Genomic DNA, 22,977 nt, shown 5'->3' on the forward strand with positions numbered 1-22,977 from the left:
AGTCATCAAGATAAATTCAGCTTTTTAGTTTGAGCTCCACTATTTCAGTCTGTGGGGATCTTTTAAAATCTTAATACAATTGTACGATATTTTAACTAGCTTCCTTTTTCCAACTCTAACCCTTGCAGATTTGAAAGTTTGCCTTGTTTTTTATAGTTTCAACAAAACTGCTTATAAAAAAACAAGTACCACCCTCTAGATAGAACCAGGCCAGACTCACAGTCACAGAGCACCAAGGGGATGGTCCCCTCATGGTGGCCTCATCCCGCCCCGTTCTCCCTACTGCACTTAGGAAAACAACAACTCATTCATTTTTGATAAAAGAAAGACACACTAATTCATCAACTTAGCAATCCTATCCCAAGAAACAAATCAAGCACATGTGGCAATCCTTAGTAGAATTTATGGTCTTCTATGTTGATAGATCCCAACTTGTTTTCCTGGGTCTCCAAAATGGTCTGTTTCTTAACCACTCCCTATTTGGTCTGGGATCGGCACCTGTAACACTGTAATTTCCGGAATTCACATTTTATTCGCTTGGGAAACATGAGCCAGCACTGCCAGTCTCTGGCCTCCTGACATTTGTCCTTTTCTCTAGGTCCCTCAGACACCACAAAAGTGGTTTCCTGATCAGTGTGGGTTCTTGGGAGCACTCTGGCACGAGATGCCCAGCTAGGCAGCTAAGAGGGCCCTGCTGTCAGTTCACCCCTCCTGGGCTCAGATTCCTCTCTAAACCATGTACAGTCCATCCCTTCTAAAGCCCACGCTCCTAGATGAAGGAGGAGGACTGTGTAGAGAGATTACTTAATGCAGAGCCACTCCCATCGGATGGGAACTTAAACAGGCAGTTCTTCAGGGAGCTTCACCTCAGGCTTTTGCCTGGATCCCCTCTCACTCTGCCAGTCCAGCAGAAACACACACACACACACACACACACACACACACACACGCACGCAAAGCCAGGGGGCTGACAGACACCTCATCAGAGAATGCAGGGTCCCTAACAGGCAGACACCCACCAACAGAAGCCTCAGATATTTCCATTTGCTAAATTTGAATTGGAACCCTCTCAACAAGGGTAGTGTGCTCATTAACAATGACTAACGGGGAAAACAAAAGCTGCCATCTGGTTTCTAGTTCTCATTCTCTAATTTAGCTCTCAACAACCTCATTTGTTTGTTTTCTCATTCATTAAGCCCTTACTCTATACCCATAGGTGACTTGGATTGGGGGAGTGATGATCATTCTGGTTCAGAGAGCGAGGAGGGTGCATTATAAGGGGAGGGGGCAGGGAAAAATTTATAGCCAGGCTCTGGGGCCCAGACCCTGCAAGCATCAGGTACTACAATGGATTGCTTATAACCTAAGAGTACAAGAAAGAACACAGACCAAAATTTTTGCGGGTCTGCAACCAGGGTTCTATAAAGAAAGGGCTTAATAAACAATTATTAAACAATTCCAATCTATCAGGTACATGTTGTTAGGATTCATCAAAGGGGATATGTACTCTTCATGCTGTGATGCATAAGCCACAAAGCACTGCTCAAACCACTCTGCGCTCTTCCAGGAGCCAGACGGCTCTCTCAACACAGACTGGAAGTACTGACACACAGGGGGGAAGTTCCCAGGGGGGAACTGAAAACAGTGAGCTGGTATCTGCTTCTACTGCTGGGACAGGGACGCAGGCAGGGTGAGTTCAGCTCTGGATGCAGTATGACTCCCTGCAAGACTTGCTTCCATCAGCAACTCTGAGACTGGCCGGGGGAGCACACCTCAGCAGGGAGAGCACTGCAGTGCTGCCCGGCAGGCATTCATCAGGTACCTTCAACCACAGGGATGCCCTCACGGAGCCCTTGTAGGGCTGGGCATGATGTGCTCCTAACGCCCTCTCTGTCATTGCCCCTAATTAGGAGGCCCTTTGAAACTTCGTGTTTTGGGGGTTTTTTATAGGTTTTTCGGGGTCATTTTTCTAGAAATTCAGAAGAAGAAAGGCCAAAAATAATTTTCCTTTGGATTCTCTTAAGAATTTGGCACTTACAAGAAAGGAGGACTTGGGGAAATCCCCAGTAGCGGTCTGTACATGAACAATTCCTGATTAACCAAACCCATGTGATACGACAGGGGAAGCGGAAGACGGGAAGGCCAGGGCTCAGCAGTACAGGACTCACAGAGCAGTGCCATGTCTCCGTGCAATAGTCTCCTTGTCTGTAAAGTGGGGCTAATCATATTCGCTTTGCAGCACTGTGGGTAAGATAAAAGGAGATGACCCTGCGGGCAGCCACTTTGCCACCGAAAGGCAATACACAATGAATAGCATGAGGATCTCTACGACAAAGATGATTAATAAAGTATTCTCTCACTACAGACGCCTCTGTGGACTGGGCAATTATGACACTGATCCATGAAGTAGTTCTTTTTGCTTTTTTTTCCTCTTACCCATCATCACTGGGCCCAAGAGCTGGCAAGAAGCTATGAGAGAGGAGTACCCCACACACATGCACTCTGTCCCAGGGTGCTGGGGACCCACCTTCTTCACCCATCAGGATGGGCCCACCTTCCCCAGGAGCTGCTCCCTGGAACTCTGTGCCCAGGGGCTGTCATCCCCTTGCTCACCTTTCCAGAAGCAGCCTTCTCCCTCTCAGAAACGAATTACAATCAATTTTCCATTCTCCACGGGAACGGGGAGGACACTGGCCTAGAAAACTCCTGAGCTACAGGGCTTTTCAGCCAATACTGCAAACACATTTTACAGCATTCACATGTTTTCCTTCCTTGATCCACCAAGGCTGCTTCAGGCTGTGACGGACGCCAGCTGAAGCAGAAAGAAGCTGTTCTAGATGCTGCGGGGTCTGAGGCCCCAGCCCTGGCCTCCCTGTGCCCTTTCCACTACTGGGCAAGATTCGGGCCCTCTTGGGGCCTCAGTTTCCCCACCTGTAAGTTGAGGGATGACTGCCGTCCTAGGTAATATCTAAAGGCTCAGAGCGGCGCCCGCCCTGCAGCGCCCGAGGGAGGGAGGCTGTGGCAGAGAGGAGCAAGGTTCCACTCACATGGGGCGTGGAACAGGACGAGCACAGAGGAGTGTTCCTTCACAAACTGGTCAAAGTCTTCATCGGTCAGGTGATAAACGGAGCCGCCCTCATCTGCCCAGGGAGTCTCGGGGACCTGGGGCTGTGGCGGCTGTGGACTGGAAGACCAAAAACAGGCAGAGCTCAGAGCACGCGCCGGGACCCGCGCAGCCCTTACCCCCAGCGGCTCGCACGGCCTGCTTCAGGGGCGCACCGCCACCCCCCGGAGGAGCAGAGCAGGACTCCTCGGCCCTGCCCACCTCCGCCGTCCCCTCAGAGCCCAGAGGTGCTCAGCGGATAGCCTGTGGCAAACAGTGGCTTCAGCTGCAGCTCTCTGGGCAGATCAAGAAACCTCACTTCCTCCCTAGAATCGGGGGCGTTCGTTAGTATCTCAAGCTCTTTCAAATGTTCAGCCAACTGGCAAGAATAAACAGCAACAGCAAAGAGTGAGCTTTGGCAAAGTTAACTGTTGTGTTGCGTGGTGCCCACAGGGCGGGGAGCGGGGAGAGGGAGTTAGAAGGGAGGGGTGGTGGTGAGGAGGAAAGGCAGAGGCCAGGTGTCTGAGAAAGACCAAATACCCGGGAAGGGCTGGGGGGCGGGGAGGCGGGTGCAAGGCGTTCACCGACCAGCGTGGGAGGAGGGTCGTAATGAGGAAGAGTGGGGCCCAGGGGAACAAGGCACCCTAACTATGACAGCATCCAGGCTACATCACGAACCCTTCCTAGAGACTGGAACAAAGTTAGCTGGTTCTCCAGAGGCAGAATGCTGGAGCAGAAAGGGGCAGGCTCAGAGGTCAGTCCAAATCTGCGCTCTGCCACCACGAGCTGCAAAACCTCAGGCTGGTGCTTAACCTCCCTGGAGCCTGCCTCCACCTGGGACAGACATGTGCTGACATCTGTGTCACCAGCTGTTGTGATGCGGGAGGCTCACAGCTGGCCTCTCTTGCTCCAAAGTTGAGGATAAGGCTGCTAGTGACACAAACTCCCTGATGCTTTATGAACACCTTTGCCAGAGCACCTTAATCGCTACTTTGAAAAAACGCTTTAGGATGACAAATGTGAAAAGACAACCATTGTTTCCTGCCTTTGAGAGCTTACAGTAGAAAAAAAGTGTAAAGTTCCAGCAGCCAGGGCTGAGAATTCATGAGACCAATGTTGCCCACGCAATGGACTCTGCAGCCCTCCCATGCAGCTGACACAGTGGAACCTGTCAGCCCCACCCCACGGCAGAGCCTGGGTCTGACGGCACCTTCAGAAGCCCTCTCTGGTGCTTTGGACGAGGCCCCACTGGTGGCTTCAGCCACCCTGGTCTGAAGCAATGGGAAGTGGCAGGGAGAGGGCAAACCACTCTGAGCCCGTGCACATCCAATGTCAGGTAGCGCTGACGGCAAAGTCAAGCTTTAGAATGAGTCACCAGCCAGACAACGGTCCCAGACCAACACCAAGAAACCTAGGTTCCAAAACCTGGGCTCAAAACACCAATCCCTGAAAACATCACCAATTCCACTTCAGGGAATCTATCTTTCCAATACACCTGGACACATGCAAGATTACGTACATTCCAAGGTATTCATTGTAGATGATTTGTCATAGCAAAGACTAGAAGAACGCAGTGTCCCTTGGTAGGTAAACTGCAGTCCTTCTGCATGATGGAGGGCTGAGCGTGGTAAAGGAGGACAAAGAAGCTCCCCTACACTCTGATACGGGTAGACTGCTGGGATATACACAACAGGCCATGATATGCTAACTTCTGCATAAAATAGAGAGAGATAAAAAATACTTATTCATGTTTGCGTGTTATCTGCATAAGGACTAATTAAAGTTGTTACCTCTAGGGGGTAGGAGGGAGAATAGGATGGAGGAACCAGATAAAAGGAAAACTTCAATGTAATCTTTAAGTATCTTTTAAAAAATTATTTTAATTATGTGAAAGGAATCTATTCTAAGATTAAAATAATTTTTAAAAATCCAGCAAGAATATACACACAGAATGGAGAAGCCGTGCCTCAGCAGCAGTACAAGCATATGAAAGTGCCTGAGAAATTTCTAGTTAAACACGGAGGACATACTCCAAAACCACTAAAATAACAGTACAAGAGTTTAAAAAAAAAAAGTATGAACCCACGGGAGCAAAAAGAACGGGGAAGAAGACAACAGCAAAGAGAGAAAAAGAGGTCAATGCAAATTTAGAAGCTAGAAAGCCGACTTAGCAAAAAACTTCTGCCTTTCTTAGAGGGTGGAAACTGGAGGTGCTGGGTGCTCAGAGGGGGCAGGGGCCCAAGAACCACCCTAATATGCAAAGGCTCCGAAGGGCCAGGAGGACCCCCTTAAAGCAGGGCTGTGGCCTGGGGCTGAATGGGGGGCCCTCAGATCCTGTCCGTCTCCCCAGCAGCCAGGTGGGTGCCCCTCTCCCACTCAGTGGACAGCAGGAAGTTTGCTTTCTGGAGAGGCCTGCAGAGCTGGGCACAGCAGTAAGAGGGCACTATGCCTGAACTATGCTTTTTACTGTCTCTCTCCTTAAAGAATGGGGCTCCCTCTAGATTCTCTCTCTACCTCCTACGCCTAACACAAAGCAGATACCCAATAAACTCTTTCTGAATCAACAAGGGAATGAGAGAAGAATAGTTGAAGGAACTGGAGGTGTCTAACCAGGAGAAGAGGAGACATGGGGAACACAATAGTTGTCTTCAAACACTTCAGACTGCACTGGGAAGAGAAATTAAGATTTATTTTCTATGGCTCCATAAAGGAGAACCAACACCAAGTGGAAGCTCCAGAGAAAGAAACTTTAGCTCAACAGAACTAAGAATGTTCTGTCTACAACAGATAAGAGAGAAAGAGCCGGACTGGGAGTCAGAAGACCTGGCTTTGAGTCCTGTTTCCTCCACCTTCCAGCTCTAGGGGCTTAGGCAACCAGCCTGACTTAAGACATCTACAAGGCAGTATATCTGTAGGCCCTTCTTCATCTGCCTTGCAGGTACACATAGACAGATAATGGACGTGAATGTATGAAGTACTACCCAAATGTTCCTAGGTATCATTCATAACCTCAATAAGAATCATTCAAACATGAGTGGACACCCTCAAAATGAGTCGAGGCCCTGTCCTCTGAGGTGTTTAAGCGGGATGGAGTAACTACATCTGTCCTAGAGGTAACACAGCACTGAAAGGGAATTGCTGGGGGCAGATTCACTGACTTTCACACTCCCTTCCAATCCTGCAACTCTGACTTCCCAGGCTCTCCAGGACTGGGAAGTTCACACAAAGCACGTCCTTGCCTGAGGCAGGTGCACATGCCATTGGTAAGAAGATGCAACTCAAAACATGACAAGTCAAGAACGCTTTGTGTTTGTTTTCAGTCCACTTCTGGTTAGTATAAAAATACACAGGCAGAAATGGGTAGCTAGGTCAAAATGGATTGCCACTTCTGCACCCTCTACCTGCCAAGCCCAACTGAGTACCAGGGAATCTGCAGAGAGTGGAATGAGAAAAGCAGCTGCCAGAAGCACCAGAGGGCACACTGCCAGGATCATCGCATCTAGCCCAGAGCCCTGGGGCACTCCGACACCAGGGATGCCCTGCCTGGCCCACTCGTCAGTCACATGTCAGAGGGCAGGATTTGGCTCTTCTCTCCTGGGCTTCTGAAAGTCATCTAGAGCAGCGGCCCCAACCTTTCTGGCATCAGGGAGTGGTTTTGTGGAAGACAATTTTTCCACGACGGGGGGGTGGGGGGTGGGGGGATGGTTCAGGTGGTAATGTGAGCGAGGGTTCAGGCAGTAACGCAAGCGATGGGGAGCGGCAGATGAAGCTTCGCTCGCTGGCCCGCCACTCACCTCCTGCTGTGCGGCCCGGTTTCTAACGGGCCGCGGACCACTACCGATCCACGGCCCGGGGGTTGGGGACCCCTGATCTAGAGAATTAGCAAGGCTGGATCCACCCTCATCCTTCTACATTTGGTGACCATAAGCCATGAGCAGCCAATGGAGAGGCCCAAGGAAGAAGTGCAGGGCAGCAGGAAAGGTAGGATCACTGCTACCCACCCACCAGGATTTGGTGGAAACCTGGTGAAGACTTAAAACACCTGGCACCAGGAAAACACACACACACACACACACACACACACACACACACACACACACACACACACACACACACACACACAGCTGGGTATATGTTGTGGGGAGTCTAGAAGGAAATTTGCCAAATATCACCACACATTATCTTTGGGTAGTGGAGTAAGGGGGCCACTTTTCCCCTTGTTTAACTAAATATTTAAGTTTTTCAATAATGATACAGCTCACTGAATAGCCTTAAAATCAGAAAGGACTTTTTAAAAAATTAAGTGAGCTGGCAGCACAGTGACATTGCTAGATCTTGCTGAGGCATGAGATGAAGCAGCTCACTGGGGGTCCTTGAGGAAGTCACCTCCCTGCCCCCTGCCGTGCTGGGGGAGTGGGCTATGGTCACGCCTTTGGAGGAGCTGCCCCCATGTGTGCACCTCCAGCACAGGGACCACAGGTGGTTGGGCGGCTCTGGAGGTGCTGCCCAGGGGGACCCGGATGCTGTCTTCCCTTCCCCGGAGTTACCCCACCAACCTCAGCCGCCTGGAGACTGGAGACCCAGGGTGAACCAAAAGCTGCTAACAAGGTCTCCGGCCCATGGGGGTGAGGAGAGGGAGGAAGGCGGAGGTGGGAAGTGGTGAGGGCCAGCCCAGGACAGGGATCAGGAGGTAGCCCTGGGGGTAGGAGTGGGGCCTGGGACAGAGTCTGGTGGAGGAGCTGCGGTGGGGCTGGGTGGGGTGGGGGACGGAGTGGCAGAGTCCAGCGGGGAGATAATACCCCGTCTCAGAAAAGCCACTGACGTGCTCCCCTGGTCCAGGGCTAGCAAGCAATTCTGAACACTTTCTAAAAAAAATAATAAACCTTATCCTTCAAGAAGATAAGAGTGTATTTTGAAGCCAGAAAAGGTTAGAGAAGGGGGAGGGAAGCAGATTTTATGCTCTGGTGACAAATGAGACTGCCATTTGTTGAAATCTTCTCCCAAAGCAGAGCGAGATATGTCTGGCTGGAGGAGAGGACATGCTTATTATCAAGTGAAAAATGAAAACAGGGGTGCGAAGGCCCAGGTTAAGACATTGAGTACAGGATAATGGGGAGCTGCCTTCCTGGGCAGGGGCTGGAAATGAGGTAATAGATGGAGACAGAGATGTGAAAATGTTTCCAAGAAATAAAGGACACCATGCAAACACGGTTCTGCCACGGTGTTTTATCTCCTGGGCCCCCGGGAACCCACGGAACAGAAGATTGAGAGTTTCAACCTTTAGAATCCAACAGTTTGTTGTGGGTTTGGGGGTATTTTTTTTTTTTTTTTTTTTTTGGTACAAAATTTATCTTCCTTTCCCATTCTGAAAATACACACTTTCAACCTCATTGCTTTGGATAACTAATTCTTTAACCCTCTGCCCCTGTGGTAACGATATCAATAAATATCCACCGTGCTGGCAGCTGGGGAAAGGGCAGAGGCTCCGGCCAGAACTCGGGGGAGCTGCTGCCGGGGGCCAACACTAGCCCTTCTGTCTGTCAGCTGCAGGAGCCTGGACGAGCTGCTTCGTCACTCTGCTTAGTCACCTCATTCATGAAATAAGGGTAATAATAATATCTTCCTTATGGGGCTGTCCTGAGGATTCCATGAGACATAAAGTGCTTAGAACAGGGTCAGCCACAAAGTGGAGCTCCAAAATGCTCCAAAACGCCGTTCTTATTCTAAGCGCTGTGCACAAATAACCACACACTGGCAGTGACTGGCAAGTGCCAGGGCGGTGACAGGCACAGCCCAGAGCAGGTGAGTGTTCCGGGGTGGGCTTCAGGAGAGCTCCGGCCACGGAGAAGGTGTTGGGGAGACAGATTCCCCATTCAACACACCAGTCAGGGTCCAAGCGTCACGCAAAAGTCACACACCTAGCATGGGGGGCGGGGGACTCCAGGTGCACGGCTGGTTTGGGTTATAAGGATCTAATCACGTTATAAACAGGACCACAGGTTGCTACGAAGCAGCTCCACGGGGCTGCATGGTGAACGGCAAAGCAGTCTGCAAATCTAAGGCATGAGGACACTTCTTAGCTTCACGGCACATAATACAAAGTGTTATGTTTAAAATGAGTGTTCGACTGACAACTCTATTTTCAGAGATACTTGCAGCGGAACCTCTCTCAAACCTGCCGTCCTGGGTGAGAAATACTGCTAGCCATGAGGTAGACTAAGGGGAAAAAAACCTATCTGAAATGCAGTCATCACGGCCAGTCACACGAAATCCTCCCGACTCGCACATTCTGCACGCACAGATCCCCACCCTCACCTAGATGCAGCCCACAGACAGTTGGCGTGGGCAGCACAAAATGGTCCTTTCTTTCCTCATTCTCTTCCCAGCCGGAGCCCTGTGACCAGGGAGACCCTGGGGCCCGGCAGATGCCCCTCCCCCTCTGGGCACCCTTCCCCCCCCCCCCCAAACAAGGCAAACGCCAACTTACTTCTTCAGCCACTCCACGATGTCCTCAGCTGTGGACCCATAGCTGTCGTACTGGAACAGAAACCGTCCTTTCCTGTGAAACATGGGGAGACACCGTGGGCTCAGCCAGGGAGGCAAACGCCGTCATGGAGGGGAGCGAGCGTCAGCAGAGAAGCAGGGGACTTACTCGAAATAGCAGATGGTGGGGTAGCCGCGCACGCTGTACTCCTCCTTGATGTTTTCAAATTCCGAGGAGTAGACGTTCATCCCGGCCAGCACCTGGGAGCAAAGGGAGAACAGACCTGTCCACTCTCCGCCCGCAGATGCCCTCACCTTGTCCACGCCTGCCCAGCTGTCCCACCAGAAACAGACGATGGGGACGAAGCCTCACAGTCTGACGCACAGCCCGGGGCAGCGGGGGAGCAAGGCTACCCGAGCCAGCTGCGAACGATGCCCGAGTGCTCTGGAGGAAGCAGTCACCTGGGCCCAAGGGCTGCCCCCCATACTGGCATTCCCTCCTGCCTGCCCTGTGGGAAAAACCATCCCAGAGCAAAACAAAGTTCTGAGGGTTGAAGAAGAAACCTGGCCTTGTTACCAAGGTCAACCAGGTCCTAGAGTGGGTTCACTGCCATCCAAGTACATATTATGCCTTTTCTCTGCCCATGTCAACTAAGGTTGTACCCTTCTCCCAAGTTATGGAATCACCACTGAGTCACTCTGCCACTCTAAGGCATCCTTGGACACCTTCCTGGATAGCTCAGTCTGTCCGCCCCGGCTTCATGTGCAACATTCTCAGATCTCACAGTTAATGTGGCCAAGGAGGTTGCATGGTTCTCATGACCATCTGCCTGCCTAACTCTCCTCCCTCCAAACCCTGTTAGGCCTCCTGTGGGTGACCAGCACCTACAGCATCATTTGACCATCATCTCTGAAGTCTGAACATGTTCTGGTTGCAGGGGTCCACATATCCAACACCCCTGAATGGGGAAGGGAAACTGTAGTAGCTGTGTTACAGATGACAAGCCTATGTACTAAGAACAACCCAGAATGAGTGCCCTAGAACTCCTTTCCCGAAGCAGGAACTTTTTTCTATACGGCAGGATCAGGTGCCCGGAAAAAGGACTTTGAATCTGTTCTCACGAGAGAACACAGTGTGGCCAGATGCAAGAAGGCTGTTCCACAATGCCGGGTGGCATAGAGGGGCGGGGAGAGGAAGTTCAAAAACGCCAGCACCAGTTACAGAAGCAGAAAGAAGAAACCAGGAAGCGGAATTTTGCTGAATAATATGTAAGGAGGCATAGGGAGAGAAAACGGGAAAGAGCAGTCTCAGTGGACAGTGAACTTGATTCAGAAGACTGTTTCCACTTGGCAGTCGCGTGACCTTGGACAAGTCACTCACCCTCCCTGAGCTTCCTTGTTTGGAAGGTGTGGGTGAGGAGACTATCACAGGGCTCTTAAGAGAACTGAATGGGATGACCCAAGTCAGAGGTTTTAGCACAAAACTGGTGCTCAAGTTCTTTATTTCCTACCAAATCCTGGGTGATGGGAGCCACCTGTGCCTCTGGCAGCTCCATCCCTAGAGGCGTCTAAACATATCTTATGAACCATTTTAAGTACCTAGCACAGTGCCTGGCATACAGCAGACACACAATAAATGCTTGCTAAATCTGTTTTTTTTTTCTCCCACCCCCTTGTGGGATGCTACAAGGAATACAGGGAAAATAAGCCTGAGACAGAACTTACTAGAAGCCCTGGAACACTCTAAAAGCCCGTCTGCTCATCTCCCCAGACTGATTCAGCAGCCTGTTCCAGTAATAATTGTCTAGTTTAGAGTCCTTTTTTAATGTCTAATTGATCTCCCCAGTGTCAGTGCACATTCACCACAAGATTAATCTTCCACATCCTCCTCTTTCATTACACCACTTCCCGGTGCAAAACCTTTCAATTCCACTGAATGCAGGCTAAAGTCTAACTCCACACTCAAAGACCATATGGTCCCTATCTCGTTTTTTAATTCTTCTTCCCTACAAAACCCTTAATTGTGCACCTGCTAGGGTCTAGGTTTTTAATCCTCCCAGGAATGAGACAGTCTGAGATTTCTGCACAGGGAGGAAGTTGGACTGTTTGCCGTCTGGGGCCCCTTGCAGATGGGAATATACCACAGTGGCTAGGAGCCTGGGCTCAGGGGTTAGGATGCTGGGTCTAAATCCTAACTCCTCTCTCAGTAGATGTTTTCCTTGAGCAAGTCACAGTTGCCTCTGTGCCTCAGTCTCCTCATCTGCAGCCCCCTCCTCTGGTTGCTGTGAAGACTAAATGAGATGGTACAAGTAAAGTATCTACAACGGTCAAAATCTGTTAGCCGTCTTCACTAATACCACTAAGAAGCTCTGCAGATCTGCTCACGCTCCCAGAACCCATGCTGTATTCTCCTGGCCCTGACTTCGAGTATTCTACCCCCTTTGCTCAGGTTGCCGGCTACCACCGAAGACTCATCCATCTTTTAAGGCAAATCAAATCCCACTCCCCTACGCGGCCTTTCTAAACCACCTTTGCTTGTGATGAACTCTTAATTCTCTGAGTTTCTGTAGCACTTCTGACTACTTTGGGGTCATTTATTAGTTAATGAGATAACTGTTTTTTTGAACAACTACTTACAAACACTTTTTGGAGTCTGTGAATCCAAATGAGGCAAAACTGGTCTCAACCTAAGGAGAAGTTAGGGCCACCGTGCCTGACACCGAGCCATGTGTGCTTGGGACCAGTCAGCTGACACAACATGATCTTCCTCATGTCCAGCCCGTGTCGTGACAGGAACCATCAAGGAAACTCCACAAAGCAGGAGCGTGTGAGCTAGTGGTCAAGGAGGGTAAGATTTCCACAGACATTCCAGGAAGAGAAAATGGAGACAAAACAAGACGTGGCTCAAGAACTGAGACCATGTTGGTTTAACTGTAGGACACACAGAAGGGAGTAGGGAGAGAAGGCTGGGCGAGTTCACTGAGGTCGCTGTGGACCAGGCTTTAATGTCTAAGAAACCAGGACTTTATTCAGGAGGTGCCGGAGAGCTATCAGCGGTTGTAAGGGGAAAGTCACAGGTCAGGGAGACAAGTCAGCAGTCTTTGGCAACCACCCTGTATGGGCTAACCAGGGTCTGACCTGGGCTGGTGGGCAGGGAGAGGATGGAGGATGTGAGGGGGAGAGATGGATGACAATGGCCTGGCAGAAAGGCACACCGGCAGAGGAGCCTGCGGTGCGCGGGAGGAGTCGTGAAGGAAAGCTGGCCACCTGCCAGATGGAAAGACACTGAATTTTATTTTAGACATCCTGCATCTGGGACCCAGGGAGAAGAATCCAGACCAAGATGGGAAGCAAGCAGTCCGACATGTGGTACTGGAGCTTAGAGACTCAGGCTCCATGGAGCTACATTTTGTTGAGCTATAGATGTAGATACAAATCACTGAGGGACAGTCCATAGGAGACAAGGAGAGTACAGTGCCAGGCCCTTGCTCCAATGTGTTAGTAAGAAAGAAAGGAGGGTGGAAAGCAGGCCCTTGGGAGCACCCCATTCGGTGAGTGGAAGGAACAGTAAGCACAGAGCAGTGGGAGCCGGGTGGAGGTGTCAGTCATCTGTATCTGTGAAGTGTCTGCAGGTTGTAGAGCTGTCTCCACGCACCAGCCCATTCGCTCTTCCAACAGCCCAGTGAGGTGGGCAGGGTTGGTGTTACCATCCTCATTTTAAGGATGGGGGAAGTGGAGGCTCCAAGGCAACTTGCCCAAGATCTCCCAGTCCGTTAGTAACAGCCAGCACCACAGTCTGATCTGCACAAATCTGTCACCGAGACCGACACATTTCACCGTTTACACCCAGATGGCCCATCATGGCCCAGGTTAACAAAAGACTCAGTGTCAATGTCAATAACTGGCAAGGCTGGGAAGAGGAGACAGACAAGGATGGGCTCTGCTCTGAGACAGGGGAGTGGCTGCTGATGAGGATGTCAATTAGTAGGAGTAGATGGGACAAATGCCGATGACTCACCAGACATCAGTGACAGCAAAAAAGAGAGGCAGATCTGAGTCTGGAAAATGGCAAAGGCTGTGCATCCCTGACCCAGCCTCGCTTCCAACTTAATGACATCATTAGGTTGGACACCTCCCAAGAAATCTGTAGAGGAGGAAGGTTTCTAACCCCTGCCACAGACACGGCCAGCCAAAAAGGGCCCAAAGATGACAGAGATGAAGAGGAAACAGGAGGTGCTAACCCAGCTGGATTTCAGCAGTGCGGTGGGGGGCAAGCTTTTGATTTCAGGGGACCAGCAGCCCATCTCTGCCCCGTGTGCAAGGACAAAAAGGAATCCACACCTCTGGCTGCCCTGTTCCTGGGAAGCTGTGGCTGTACCATGAGCCCTGGCCTCTAGAGGCCTCCTGAAGTAGGTGATGTCCCCGGTGGCTCGGACCCTTCCTCCTTTATGGAGCTGGGAAAGGGTGAGAACTTTTCAAAAGGTGCTTTCCTGAGAAACTAAGGGGAAAGCAGAACAAAACAAACCCCAAGTAAGAAAATACAGAAGCAAAGTAATGGATGAGTTCACATAACACAGAGGTAACTAACACCTGGCCAAAGCTGGGCTTGATTAGCCAGCCTCACTGGGTACCTGAACAATCCCACTGACTTTTCTATAACATTGTCTAGGGAACTGGGAGGGTCACCTTTTTCTATTTCTTGACCTGGGCCCAAGCAGGAGAAGCAGGCACTGGCTTTTTTTGGTTTTTTTTTTTTCCATTTTTGGAAGCAGGTACCCTTAACAAGTAATCTTCAGGGCTAACCTTGCAAGTGAGCCTAGTGTGAACCCAGGGCCAGAAAAGAACCCAGGGCCCTTGTCCCACAAACGTCCTTCCCACTTTGCCTCCGTCCTTAGGAACTCTGAATTCCTTTCAAAAAGGAGAATATCGCTTTTAATGTAAATACAGAGCTTAAAATAAAATGTACCCAGTAAGCCACATGCTCATTCATTCATTCATCAGCATGTGTTGGGCACCTATTCTGAGCTTGGCCTGTGCTCTGTGCTGAAGAAATGCTCAAGAACTCACATCTCAGTGAGAAAACCTAATTATAATTAGTATCAACTGGTGGACAAAGTGATCCAGAACAAAAGCAAAGATGAGCAGACACGACCATGCAAGGCAGGGACAGGCTCTGGGGGAGCACAGGAGGGGCCTGGAGGAATGCTGAGTTTGGCAGGTAGAGGCAGCATTGGCTGAGAATCTTCCAGAAAGTGCACGAGACTGGCTGGCACCAAGACCTCACCTGCTCTGACGGAGCTGGCCAGCTAACTTGTGATCTGATTGGGGCTGGAGTTCTTTACCCTCCACTGCACCACAGAGTTAGGAGGGTGAGCTGAACGGTTGTCTTAAGTGTATGCGGGTGCAGCAGAAAGAACTCTGTGGGTAATTAAGTCTCTTCTCCAGGCGAAATAATCTTAAAATATGGTATCTATTGAGGCCCCAAAATGTGAAGTGAAACTTCCCCAGAGTGATATATGTGTGCCCCAGGGCCAAACGTCTCCAGGCAAGTTGCTAAAAGTTTATTAGTGAGAAACAAGCAGGACGTTGGTGTCTCCCCAGAAATGAGGTCAAAAGAGAAAGCAGCTGGTTCTTTGCAACCCAATCCTGGGGCCAGCTAGCAGGGCTGTCACCCATGCTCAGGGGCTGCCAATTAAACTTTTTTTTAATTGACTCTGAACTAATCAGCAACTTACTTTGATCCATAAAGATCATGATGCAGTTTTAAGATCTCAGGACTCCCTTGGTGGGGCTCTGGCCCGCCCCACTGAGATGGCACCTGATGACCTTTCATGAAAGGAATATGGCTTTTGCCATGCTCTCAGACGAGCTAGCAGTTATTTTTCTGTTGCCACCAAAACGAAAAAAAAAGAACAAACACCCAAAACTAACGGAACAAAACCCCCCAGACCTCTGTGGCTCGGGGTAAGTGCAAAAATGGACAGACCTATGGCACAGAAGAGACAAGCCTGGCAAAGCGAAGGACACACAGAGACGACCAGGCCCATCAGTGACTGATGCTCAGCCCTGGGTGAGGTCTGACCGCCCCGGCCTCCCCTCCGCCCTCACTGACCATCCTGGTTGCTCCTACTTCTCTGAAGGCCCGTTTCCTCAGTGGCTCCCCTTCCCCTCCTGTCTCCTAAAGGTGGGCATCCCTGAGACAACCCTGTCTCCTGTCCGCTCCCGGGCACACTCTCCTTCTGAGAACCCGTGGGCTCAGGTTTCCAGCTCCCCACCGCCTCTCCCCTCTGTGGTTCCAACGTTCTTTCTGCCCCACAGGAACCACAGAGCCCTGCAAGCCTGGGCAGGAGGCTGCCTCGTGGACCCTCTTGTGCTTTGGGCCCACCCTTGGTGTCACCGTGCCCCCGTCTTTGCCACTGGGCTCCCCGGCATCGGGAGAGCCTCGGCCTGCTTTGGAGCCCAGCCCCCATCATTCTAGACCCCTGACGGTCTGCTGTTGGCCCCTGGCCTCTCGGCGACACCGAACGTGCTTCGCTGGTTTCCTGGCCATTTCATTACTGGTCTTTGACGGGCGCCAAATTCTCCTGGTCCCAGCAATTCTGGAGAGTTCTCAGCATCCACTGAGGACAGGTCTTTGAACCACACGCCTGGGGCAGCAGGGGCAGCAGTAATAGAGTAAGTCCTTCTCGTGATTTCAAAACGTGCCCTCTCCCCTCACCCTGCACCCGTCCTCCGCCATCTCCCAGGGAGAGAGGGAGAAGTAGGGAGCTGGCAGGCAGCCCCGCCCGGCCCATGGCGCCTCACTTACAAACTGGCCCCGCAGCTGGGTCGCAGCCTTCTGGAAATGCGGCATTATCCTCTTGCACACACTGCACCCTAGTCACCGGCAGGAGAAAAACCAAACGGTTACAACTGGCCCCCTGCTCCGCCCTCTCTCCCCTCAGGCCAGCCTCCACCAACAAGCATTTTATCCCACCTCCAGAAGCCAGGACTGCCCCAGGCTCTGGGAGCACATGGGGACAGAGGCAGAGGCCCCAGCCCCCCAAGAGCTGACAAACTCGATGGCATGAACAGGACCCAGCCCAGCAGTCACTCAATAAATGGGGGACTGACAGGCAAATGTGAAGCAGCTGGGGGAGGGCAAAGCACTGAATAATGTAGAGCTGAGGATGAGCTCAACGGGGATTCAGGGGGCCACAGCAGGTGCCAGGAAAGCACCCCCTTCGTGCGCAACTAAAAGCCTCCCTCGCTGCCCAGCCAGGGGCTGCAGATGAACCTGAATCAAACGCTATTAGGAGGAAAAATGTGCAACCATACATACAATGGCTTTGGGGATTTTCTGCCTCTTTTCCTTCATTAACAGTGAATCACACCATGGCTAGAGGCAGCCGAGCGCTGGCCAGGATCAGACACTCAAGTTCTCATCTTCCCTCGACCTGCTGGATGGCCCCGACAGGTCACCTCTTTGGGCTGCTGCCCCTTCCGGCAAATGAGGGGTGTTGGACCAGATAGCCTCAGGCCCCTTCCAGCACTGACACTGGGGAACTCTGTGATGTCTTTGACTCAACCCTCTCTGGTCCACCACGGTCACACTCCTCTCCTGGGTGGTGAAACCCCCAAATGTGGGGGGCTCAGGGCCAAGACAGCCAGGCCCCAAACACCCACTACTACTTCAGAGAGACTCTGATTTAAACCCACCCCTTCCCTTCAACCAGAACAAGCCACACATAGGCACTGACCCCACAGGACACGAGCCCCAGTTTCCTCAGACAGGAGGAATTCTGACACACAAGGCTGTTACTCTTTCTGACAGCCCCTCTGCTGCAAAACAGGCTCTGAGATGCTTCTGAAGGCCACAGATACCAAAGCTGCCTGGAACCCACGTCAGTCTGGATGTCATCTCGACAGGGCACAGTGGGGACAGGGCCACGCAGCGGCAGACTGACAAGCTCTAATCCACGTTTAGCTAATGCCTTGGCAGGCTGTGGGCAGAGTAACGCAGGTAGAGAGCTGCTCTCAGCCACTGGGCCAGATATAGATACTGTAGAACCGTGAGCAGGTCAAAACTCCCCGGAGACCACCTGAACCTCCCCAGCACCAAGTCTACTAGACAAGATGCAATGCAGGATGTTTTGACATAAAACTCTCAAAATACCCACAGCCCCCTCCTTGACGTTCCTGCCTGGCAAACAGATGGACACACACACACACATCAGCGCATTACGCCTGGGCTTAAGTACATGCCGTTAGTTCAGGCTCAGACTCAAGGAGACACAGGAGCTGCTGTGAGGTCAGCCTGCAGCGCGATCCCATAGCATCTGCTCTCAGAAGACAAGAGGCACCTCTCCCCAGCAGCTGCCACCACAGCATGGCTCCCACAAGCACTGGAAGGGAGGAATGTGACACTTGTCAGGGGGCCTTGTTCCCTCTGTGGGGATTCGGAGAGGAGAATGGAAACAGAGACAGCAATGCCAACTCCCCGGGGTGCCCAAGCTCCACCAGGTGGATGCCACGTGGTAGGGATGGGAGGCCGCACGGCAGAGGCAGAGGAGGGAGCTCAGCTCTGGGGAGAATGAGACCCAGGTGTGCATCACCCCTTGATCACTGCTGCCCGTGTGACCCCCGGGCTAGCAATGTAAGCGGTCTGAGCCTCAGCCTCCCCATCTGTAAGGTGGAGACAACACCTGCCCTGCAGGCTGAGGGCAGAGCCAACACCTGGCAGGGCGGGCAGAACTAAGCACCAGCAGGGGGGCCTCTACCAGCACAAGGCCTGAGAGCCTTCCTCCCCGTCCATGGTGGGGTGACACTTCCACCGGGAATGGGGATGTCACTCCACTCCCCCAGGAGAGAGGATGAAGGGGGCACACATGAAGCCCTTCACCCCCCCCTTTAGTCAGTGACTTGATGAGATGGAGGAAGTGGGACATCCACTGGGTCACATTCAGGAGTTTACTGCCTGCCCTCACAGGTGTGGCCTCTCTCCCCCAGCTCGGCCGGTCTACAGCCTGCAACAACATTATCCCCCGTGACTCCTAAACAAGTGTCAGTCAGCCAGCTGTCCCCATGGGTGGAGTACTGGGTGAAGAAGTTATTGAGGGGAAGAAGAGATGGAAGAGTAACAGGAAGCTCTGGGCCAAGCCAGTTGCCACTTGAGCTTTACGAAAAATAGAGCTCGTACTGTGATCCCTATCTGAGTTTATCTTTCAACTGATTCACTTGGGAGGAAGGGGAAGAGAGAAGACTAATTATCACTCTCAGACCCCAAAAGTTAAGAGCACCAGCCCTTTTATTTTCTCATTAATTCAGTCAACAAACATTCACTGAATAATCAGTAGGTCCTCGGGACCCAGATTTGTCACAACTAAAGGCTTCCACTGCTTTTAGGTTCCTTCATCCCAATCTTTGATCATTTAGGATCAAAGAATCCTAAAGGACTTCCCAATTAGGGAATTGGTGTTTCCCAGGAATAAGCTGAATTATGAGGCCATGACTGCTTGGTTGGACTAGTAAAATAAAAGCACAAGCTTGTTTCATTAAAAACAACAGCAACAACACAATCTGGGGATACCTGGGACCCAGGAGGCCAGCCAATCTGATCCCTCACAAGTACAAACTTAACAGTTCCGAGTTTTCTCCCTCCCTTTCCACTACTCATTGTTCTATGACACCTACAAGGAACCTAGCTTCTTCTGTCCCAGCTTTCTATTCTACAAAGATAATAAGCCTGCTCGCAGCTCTGCCTGCTGTGATGAGGAGGATGGTCGCCCTTCCAGACAGCCTGGGGGGTCGGGGTGAGGCAGGGGGAATGGCAAACACACTTCGGTGCACACTGCTAGTGAACCTCTCTCTGTGATTACCTACTGTCATTACGCTGAAACCTGCACGGTTATACCATGACCCTGCCTTGTGACACGTACTGTATACTGGCATCTCTGTTTTAGTCTCATTTAACCAATGTGTTGAGGCCTGAAGGGTTCTAAGATAAACGAAGGGAGGCCCGTCCTTAAGGGACTACGCAGGCAGGATAATTCCTGAAGCAATTCACAGCTGGGCAGGTAGTAAGATCCCTCCAAGGAGAAAAAAAAAGGGGTGAAACCAACAAGTGAATATTAATAGAGAGACTGACCCGGGGTTAAAGAGCAGACCGCCTGGGCAGAGTCGGCTCTAATAGGAAGTGGGACTCCAGGGCCTCTTTCCATGGGCAGGCACACCCCTGGGGCAGGGAGGGGTGGGGGGGAGGCTGGGTGGGGGTCACCCAGCAATCAACATGGGCTGGGGAGAGGCTGTTGTCATAGTGAACAAGCCACAGGCCCAAGTCAGGCAGAACCCACAGAAGGGCATCCAGCCTGGGGAGGCATGGTCAGCAGGGTTGAGATGGGAGGAACCTGTGCTGGGAGAACTTCTCAGGAAGGGGGATTGGAGGCAGGCTTTTAAGAGGAAACGGAACCCTGTGCCACAGCCTGTGGTACCCACTCGAGCCACAGACATGCCTGGGCACACCCACCTCCCATCACACACAACCCCCCTCGCTCTGGCCTTTAGCCCTTTGGCTTCCTGAAGGCACATGGAGCTCACAGAGATACAGCTCTGAGGCCACACACAGGCTCTAATCCGAGGTTTTTCAATCCATGGGGGGGGCGGGGGGACCAGTTAGACTTCAGAGGTGGCCCAGATGGGGGAATATCTGTGGCTTTGAGGACATACTGTCAACTACTCTACTCCACAGTTGTAGCTCGAAAGCAGCCACAGACAGCATGCAAATGAACAGAGGTGGCTGTGTTCCAACAAAAATTAATTTACAAAAAAGGCAGCCGGCCCACAGGCCATGATTTGCTGACCGTTTATTAGAGGGTTACGAAGTAGTAGGAAAAACCAATTAATGTTTAAATAAAACAATGAAAAAGAAAATATCAACGTGCTCTACATCTGGTGGAGTGGATGGCAAGTAGTAAGGGTAAGTATGGTTTAGTGAAACTTTTCAGCTTACTTATATACACTTTATATACCCATAGTACTGGGCTGCAATGTAAAATATGTTTAATACTACAAATACAGTCCAAAAGTTTGAAAGCCACTGCACTGATCCAACCCCTTCCTTCCCTTACAGAAATGGGAACTGAGGCACAGAGTGGTGAAGGACTTGACCAAGGTTGCCCAGCCTGCTGGTGGCACAGCTGGAATTAGAACCCAGGTCTTCTGGTCGTCATCTCAATGATCCTTCTGCTGTTCCCACGACCTCTTGCCTCATATAGAGACCTAACCCCAAGAGTGGGCCCCTTTCTCCCTGGTCCTGATCCCTCGGCCCTCCCAGGTGGCTCTGCAGGAGCCAGAGCTGGACGTGCAGCCGCCCCGAGGCCGGCCAGGCTCTGGGCGGTCAGCAGCAGCAGCCAAGCAGAGTGAGCCAGGGCCGAGGTACGGCTCCACCGGGCACACGGCTGCCAGCAAAGGGCTACAGGCCCGCAGGAGGCAGAGGGCGGGGAAGGCGGAGGGACCTGGAGCAGAGACCCATGTTGCTGCTGGGGGAAGAGGGCAGAAGGATGTGGAAGCTAGTGAGAGGAAAACTGATGTGGACCGCAGGAGAGGCGGAGCCAGACGAAAAGGCAAAGACAAAGGAAAAGAGGTGCAGGCGGAGACGGTGTGAGCACCGTGACCGGGCGTTCTAAGTGGAGGCCCGGGGCTAGTTCCCAGTCCCCCTCGCGCCTCCAGCGGCCCCACCCAGAGTCTGAATGTCTGACTTGAACCCAAAGGAGAAAGTCACTCACAGGAAGCATAAAACATCATCAAGATCGGCTTCTCTTCCTTCTTCAGGAGCCGTCGGAAGTCCTGAGGCACAGAGAACACTGCAGGTTACAGACAACGCAGGAATGGAGACGACATTCCGGGGAACCACAGTGGCGGGAGGAGTGTGGCGGGGGTTTGGGAATCCCATGGTCTGACTTGGGGGCTGGGGGTGCAGTGCAGAGTCCTGGCACGTCAGGGGTGGAAAGACCCTCACGAGACCATCTATTCTAGCCACCTCACATGTTACACATGGGGAAACTGAGCGCCCGAGGGGACAAATGGCTTTCCAAAGGCCACCTGGTGGGATGAAGTAGTGGGAACCAGGTTACCAGCGTTACTTTCAGCCCCCACTGAACAATGAAGACTGCAAGGAGCTAACTGGGTCCCGTGAGGCTGTCTCTTCTTATGCGATCTGTGAAGTGGCTCTGTTGTGGTGGTGCTTGCTTTCATGGAGGCCCAACTTGGCCAGGCGCGGATCTGCTCATCACATAACACGGGGTTAACCCACCGCCATGAATCTCCCCCAGCCCAGCCCTACAGCCACCATCCAGGGCCCGAGGAGACCATGGTGCACACAGGAGCGTACGGATGAGATGCGTCCCCATCCCCGGGAGGCTACAAGCTAAATGGATCATTTGTGTTTGTAAAACCTTTAGAACAGCGCCTGGCTCGTTATCAAACAACATATAACCATTTGTTAAATGAATATAATAAAGGTAAAAAGACAAATGGTCACAACAGTGCTAATGGAGATACTTCAGTGTAAAGCAGGGTAGGAGACTTTTCTTCCAACCAGAGTCAATGATGTTTGGGAAAAAGCAAATCTGTCAAGGACTGCGGAGTAGCACCACGACAGAGCATATTTTGATTAAAATAAGCTCCTCTAACCAGTTTCCATGGAAGAAAATTAGAGGTTTTTCTCTCTTGAATAATAAGGAAAATAAGAGGAAATTTCAAAATGCAGCTTTCTGGCAGCAACAAGGCATTAGGTAAATAGATGATGGTACATCCCGCACAATGGAATACGACTGCATCATTAAAAATGATGAAGAGGAATATTTCATGTCACAATAAGATGTGCATGTTACATTAAGTAAGGGTGAAAAGCAAGTTACAAAACAGCATACAAAATGTGATGACACTTTTGTGAGTAACGATATTTATGTGTGCATTAAGCAGAAAGCCTGGAAGGCTACAGAAAATACTGGCAGTGGGTATCTCTCAATGGGGAGGGATGGGATGATTTATTGTTTTCTTTTATGCTTAATTTTAAGCTTAATTTTCTAAATTTTCAACAATGAACATATAGTACTTATAATTTTTCAGTTAGATTAAAAAGATTACAAATATTTTGTGGGAATTTAAAACACTGCATAACAAATTCTGAAAATGTTTACTCTTATTTACATAACTAGCGGGTTAAGGCACTCATTTTAAGACAGAATTAGTAACGAAGATCTTTGACCCTGACTAGGGGTGGAGGATGATTTGAAAATGATCTTCTGGAATCCCTGGAGCTAAAACCGGTAAAAGATCTGAGAAGAAAAGGTTTTTCTGAGCCTGTAGCAATTTGGTTTCATACCCTGAACAGTAACAATATCACATTACAT

General features: G+C 51.1%; 1 protein-coding gene across 1 annotated transcript in view; it reads right to left on the minus strand.

Moving 5' to 3' along the window:
- The window catches only part of PDIA5 (protein disulfide isomerase family A member 5), a 91,785-nt gene that overhangs the window by 29,023 nt on the left and 39,785 nt on the right, over positions 1-22,977 (minus strand). The window contains exons 7-11 of the mRNA XM_007175630.2: positions 21,349-21,409; positions 16,395-16,462; positions 9,756-9,847; positions 9,591-9,662; positions 3,048-3,184 (exon numbers count right to left, since the gene is read on the minus strand). Coding sequence (XP_007175692.1) covers positions 3,048-3,184; positions 9,591-9,662; positions 9,756-9,847; positions 16,395-16,462; positions 21,349-21,409 — 430 coding nt within the window. The remainder of the gene's footprint in view (positions 1-3,047; positions 3,185-9,590; positions 9,663-9,755; positions 9,848-16,394; positions 16,463-21,348; positions 21,410-22,977) is intronic.

This window comes from Balaenoptera acutorostrata, chromosome 4 (assembly GCF_949987535.1).
Source record: "Balaenoptera acutorostrata chromosome 4, mBalAcu1.1, whole genome shotgun sequence".
NCBI classification, from domain to species: Eukaryota; Metazoa; Chordata; class Mammalia; order Artiodactyla; family Balaenopteridae; genus Balaenoptera; species Balaenoptera acutorostrata.